The sequence below is a fragment of the Sphaeroforma arctica genome (assembly GCF_001186125.1).
Source record: "Sphaeroforma arctica JP610 unplaced genomic scaffold supercont1.37, whole genome shotgun sequence".
NCBI classification, from domain to species: domain Eukaryota; class Ichthyosporea; order Ichthyophonida; genus Sphaeroforma; species Sphaeroforma arctica.
In genome coordinates this window covers 174129-180016 of record NW_014040521.1, presented here as the reverse complement: position 1 = coordinate 180016, position 5888 = coordinate 174129, and the positions used below count along the sequence as shown (strand labels likewise).

Sequence of the window (5888 nt, the reverse complement as noted above, 5' to 3'; positions counted from 1 at the left end):
AAAGCATACAAGTCAAATAGGATCTCGCAGTCGCATGGTAGCTAGTCGGAGACAACGAAATCCACCTCATTTGGTGCCTGCGCATTCAACAGTAGTTAGGATAGTCTGACCATCACCACCAAAATCTTGTGAATACACTGGCGATACTAATTGTATGTGAAAGTTGAGTCTCTCTACGAATGATATTAGTAACATAGCTGGTTTAGAACTAGTATCAACGTAAACTCAAAGGTCCTCATGTTCACAAACTGCTTGTACTACTAGACCCGTTCACTCGACTGCGTATGTTGCTATATGTTGGTCGGCATCCTCCTCGACAGGTGATGTTGCGTGTGTGGTTCTCGTCATTGATATATAACTCCTCGTCGTCATCGTGGTAGTGAAGTTCATAGACGGCGGCGGGAGCAGCGCCACACAGGTGTTGTATTGTGTGTCGTCGATTGGGGCTTGCATGTATGGTCGCTGTCCCTGACTCCCGTCAACGCTCTCTTGAGATACTCCCGTAACGAGTGATGTAATATCCTCAGCTGGTTCAGTGGTGGTAGCTGTCGCTGCGGTGACCTTGTTGGGCAGCGCCGGGAGTAATACCTCATTTACATACATGTATGGAACATGGAGAATAGCTTGTTCTACATATTTTGGATGTAGCATCCGGATACTCTATTCTACGGGCGCTACATGCAAAGGATGCTAAGACTGTGGCGACAGAGTCAGCGTCGGTATTTTGTGAGCATGGCTTTTTTTCCGGAAAATTCAGAGTGATGAGGGGACAGAATTTGTCAATAAAATTGCGAAATTTATTACATGAGCACTCGGAATTATGCACAAGACATTCAACCATACCGCCCTCAAGCATTGGGTGCGGCAGAGCGCCGGTACAAATAAATTTACAAATGTGTGCGCGCACTTTGTGTTGGCTGTCCGGAATTGTGGGATGAGCGTTCACCTTTCACTATGCTTTACCAGAACCTCCAGATATCACAAGTCACAAGTCAACACCATTTAGTGTTTGTCTTGGTCGTCGCCATGTTGCGTCTGCAGACATGACTGATGAATAACCTGTTCATATTCCGACGACGAATGAGGTATGGCTTAAGCGGTTGAATGACCCGGAAATGACAATCCTGCCGAAGAAATACACTGACGCCATGGAAGTAGCTGCTTAGGTCGGACTATATATGTCTGTTCCTTGAACTCACCCCTACAGGCTGCTGTAATAAATGCTCGTAGGGCGTTGCGAGGTACCAGATTAAAATCAAAGTCTCACATGCGTCGATTGTTGTGGTGAGTGGCACCAAAGTTTGATTATGAAATATTCTTTGTTTGTATGCGTCTCGCTGTATATCACATTACAAACGATTGCTTCCCATGTCGGTAGGGCGTGGGCAGCGGGATGTGTGCGGCAGGAATCGATGCTAGACACGGTGGGCTGGACGAAGCGTGCCAGACTGTCACCATGTATGCCAGATGTATGAATGTAGTGGCCATAGAATACGTCATGCGTGAGCGTGAGAACCAACAATTACGTTGGAGCAAATAGATGTACTTGTGTATTGTACAACTCTGCGTTGGGCGCGTCGAGAAGCGTTTTCGCGTTTTCTGGTGGAAGTCGCGCTGGACAATCTTAGCATCGTAACCATGCCAGAACGAGCAAGCGCGTTGCGAGTCCGAAAAGCAGTGATGGGTGAGCGCTGTATCTTCAAATGTTGGGTACTGGGATCTCCTGGTCGCGTGTCCGTGGGCGCGTTGTACTACGTCGGTAGTGTGGTTTGCATTTGGAGCTAGCATGGTGGTGCCTGCGTGTCCGGGGTTGTGATTCACTTGCCGGGCGACATTAATGATCACGTTATCGAGCATCACGCGATGTGGCTGAGTTGCCAATTGCATGGGCAGAGCTACCACAAACGGTGGTCTAAGTGCCGTACGATCTCAGACCGGACTGTAGAAGTGGTCAACCGTGTGTTATCATGGTGCGATGGAATTGCGGCTGTCGAACGTGTGCATGTGCATCGTTCAGTTGAGTATTGACCGTGGTGTGGGTCTTGTGGTATAATATCGTTGACGGAGCGAGCGGTGACGAGAACGATCGCGGTCACTCAGAGAGCGTGGACGCTTGTGACGTATCTGGTATTGCGGGGGAGGGGGGGGCGGGATAGGTAGCTGAGTACCGCATCAGCGAGATGATACATTTCTCGTTCTTGGGGTAAATAATCAAATAAGTAAATTAGCTTGGTATGGTCATCACGGTAGTGGGATTGTGGTCAAAACCGAGTGACGCTTAGTAAAGAGTTTAAAGTCTGAAATAAGTGAATTCAGTAGAAGTGTCATTGGGAATAGCGCGTCTGCTATATTTATTAATTACAATCCTGTGTGGAACGAGACTTTCTCTAATATCGGGTTATGTGCAAATACCCGTCTCTATGCTTTCGGATGAGTCATCACACACTTCTCGTATCTCATTAAGTTTTCTATTGCACTAATCGGTCCGGTCCTCTTGTCCGGTCCTCGAATATTCCCTTAGGTACGGTCCTCTGGTCCGGTCCTAAACTCATCTCTCAGGTCCGGTCCTAAGGTCCAGTCTTGACTACCCTCCTATAGGGTGCTTTGGTCAGATCTGTGTCGGTTCTACACCATATTAGCTTGTAGTGTTTTCCTTAACCACCAGCATAAATTTTAACAGGATGTATAATGTCCACGTAGCTCCTGTACAGTGATGGCTGGCTTAGTTCCTGACGGTTAATTAGTATGAAGCTGTCCCCTACGTACAGTTGGCAAGTTCGGAACTGGTAGATTTTGGTCGGCACCTGAAAAAACTTCGTAAGCCTCTATCAATCGTATGGTCTGGATCCGTCCAGACTAGACCATCGCTTTAAGACGAGTCAACCCACTCTAAGAAAAATCACGAATTTTTTTTCTCGAGTTAGTAGCCGAATTAAAAAATAGCCTTCTTAGCCTTTTGCACATGTGTCAGCAGCCCTAAGTTGTTGCTCTGCTTGACAACCCCTTCCATATGTTGTACAGCCTTATCCAACATAGATATCGATTGTTGAGTCCCAAATATCAAAATAATCTAGCGTAGTATAGACCTCTGTCTTGGTTTTTCATCCGGTATCAAATCAGAGGAAAGGTATATCGCCACCTCATCATTACGCAATGGCGATTCCCGATGTATTCTAAGCAGTCGTTTCAACAATCGAACACAGGCTTTCTTGTTCACACAGTAACTTCATTCATCGTGTAACAAAAATTTCATACCTATTCAATTTTAGTTAGCTTACCCTGTGAGGAGCTTAATGTAGTAAATACAGTAGTTCGGTCACTTCAAATGTGGTCCAAACAGAGTTACGCTTAGTAAAGAGTGTGAAGTCTGAAATAAGTGAACTCAGTCAGAAGTGCCATTGCAAATGGCGTGCCTGCTATATTTATTCATCACGATCATATATGGAACGAGACTCTCTCTACCATCGGTTTACGTGAAAATACCCGTCTCTATGGTTTCGGATGAGTCATCACTTCTATCTTATTAACTTCTCTATTACACTGATCGGTCCGGTTCTCTGGTCCGGTTATCTGGTCCGGTCCTAAACTCCTCTCTCATGTCCGGTTGTCCTCTGGTCCGGTCCAAACTATCCTCCTAGAGAGGGCACTTTGTCCACAGGATGTATTCAGGCGTTTCGCCTGGTCGAGTAGCTCGGAGACGTTATCCGGGCGACAGAGGCGGGTGGATGCACCGTAATGTACAACAAGATAGCGTTTGATAATTGCCACCTGGGCACCGAAGCCGAGTTCAGCCATCACACATTTTAACTTGGATAATCTGATCGATATGCCGCAGCAAGAAGCCAACACGAGCATCCTCCGCAAGGAAGCAAGTGTATTCTCGCGATAATTTTTGCTTTCCCCATAGGAAGAACAAGATGAAGATGGGTCTTCAGAGCTTCTTATAATAGGTGGGAAGAGATTGGACCTTAATTGTTAAACTGTGCTGTGAGAAACTAAGTTACAGGAGGTGTTCACATAAAATAGATTAAAAGTTATGATTAAATATGACTAGGGTTCTTGGGGATTCGTCCTAGTTTGGCTAGTAGAGCTTAGTTGTAAGTACACTCAAGGTACGCGTATAGGAGAAGCTAGATGGTTTACAGGTTCACTGGTTCAGCCTAGTTAGTTCCAATGTATAAAAGGTGTGGTCAAAACCAAGTAACACTTAATAAAGAGTGTTAAGTCTGAAATAAGTAAACTCAGTCAGAAGTGCTGTTATGATCGGCGCGTCTGCTGTATTTATTAATCACGTTCCTATGTGGGACGAGATTTTCACTAACAACGGCAGATTGTAAAAATATCCGTATCTAAGATTCTGGTCTTCTAGTTACTAAATAATGATGACTTCCGGTGAGTCATCATTATCTCTCACTAAATCATATATTATATTATCTAGTCCGATCCTCGGATCACAATTAAATCCTCTCAGGCCCGATCCTATGGCTCGGTCTTTAAATAATTTATCCTAGGTCCGGTCCTCTGGTCTGGTCCTAGATTCATCATGTCGGTCCGGTCCTCTGGTCCGGCCCTACATCTCCGTCTACGGTACTTTGTCCACAGCCCCGCCAAGTTCAGTGTTGGTATTTTTGTAATGACTATTTATGCCACAAATCTGAAGGTAATATCCTACACGGACCGTGGGGTTAATGCGTCGTCATAATTATTATTTGCCAATTATTACAAGTGTCGTTAATAGTCGTGGCTAAAGTATCACTCAGTCAACTGTAAACAGACTAAAGTACCTGTTTTATATTAAAATATTTGAAATGCGGTAGTATTATCTGCTGTTTGTACTAAATTCTTTTGTCCTTTTGTAAATGCAAGAAAAATATCTGAACAACAATAAATACAATTAAGAACAGTCCTAGATTTATATATTGTCGTTTTATATATCTTGTATTTGTATCCGGTCCAAACTATGTTTAATACTTTACGACTCATGTCTAAAATTCGTGTCGCCAATTGTTGTAACTCGTTATTATTTAAACTGACCTATGTGGTTCGTTTAACCTATTGTCTTATTCTAAATATATATACTAATTTGGTATCTGACGCATGTTTGATTATGAATGTTCTGTTTTCGAACACGTTTAAACGGTTATTTATATGTGCTATTGTTCTATGGTGCACCGTGGCATAGTATCTAGAAACGGTTTATACCGGTTTGCGAACGGATATATCAACCGTCTGATTCTTTATGTTTCTATCAATTTTAGATACCCAAAAGTATAATGGAAATGTAGTAAATAAACCTCATAATTCATATACGTGTTCGTAGTCTATGTGTGTATGGTTCATTAATTCCAGCTAAATGAAGAGTATCTGTGGCCCTATGCCCGATACTGTTGACTGGGATATCGTGATGTGGATTTCGACGAGTGTATGGCTTCTGTGTCAGATGCAGGCTCGTTGTTAAAGTATTTATTCCCATATAACCTCGTGTTTGTAACGTCGAATTGAATCAGTTGATTCAATTTGTATAATGTTTACGATGTTGTAGCATGTTATATGTATATATGCCGATTATATGTTTTTATACATGTATGTGAGCGTCTCTACACCCTTGCCTCTATGTTAAATCAATTTACTATTTGTGTTCATGCTCACCATCGCTTATATATTGATTATATATATTTAACCGTACATGAATGATATATATATATTATAATATGTATATATTATAAAATATATTTTATTATAAGTATATTTATTGTTATTACTATACATGTGTATATGTATAATGTATATTATGTTATCATGTATATGCATGATGGTTGGTTTATATATAAATGTACAATATATATTATATGTATGTAAATTGTATATAATGGATGTATATATGTAGT

The 5888-nt window shown here is 42.3% G+C and overlaps 1 protein-coding gene across 1 annotated transcript; it reads right to left on the bottom strand.

Moving 5' to 3' along the window:
* Positions 1–270: 270 nt before the first annotated feature.
* On the bottom strand, positions 271–651 carry SARC_01040 (hypothetical protein; the record flags this gene model as incomplete). The annotated part of the gene is made up of 1 exon (XM_014305274.1): positions 271–651. The coding sequence occupies one exon, from the start codon at positions 649–651 to the stop codon at positions 271–273; it is 381 nt and encodes a 126-aa protein (XP_014160749.1).
* Positions 652–5888: the final 5237 nt, after the last annotated feature.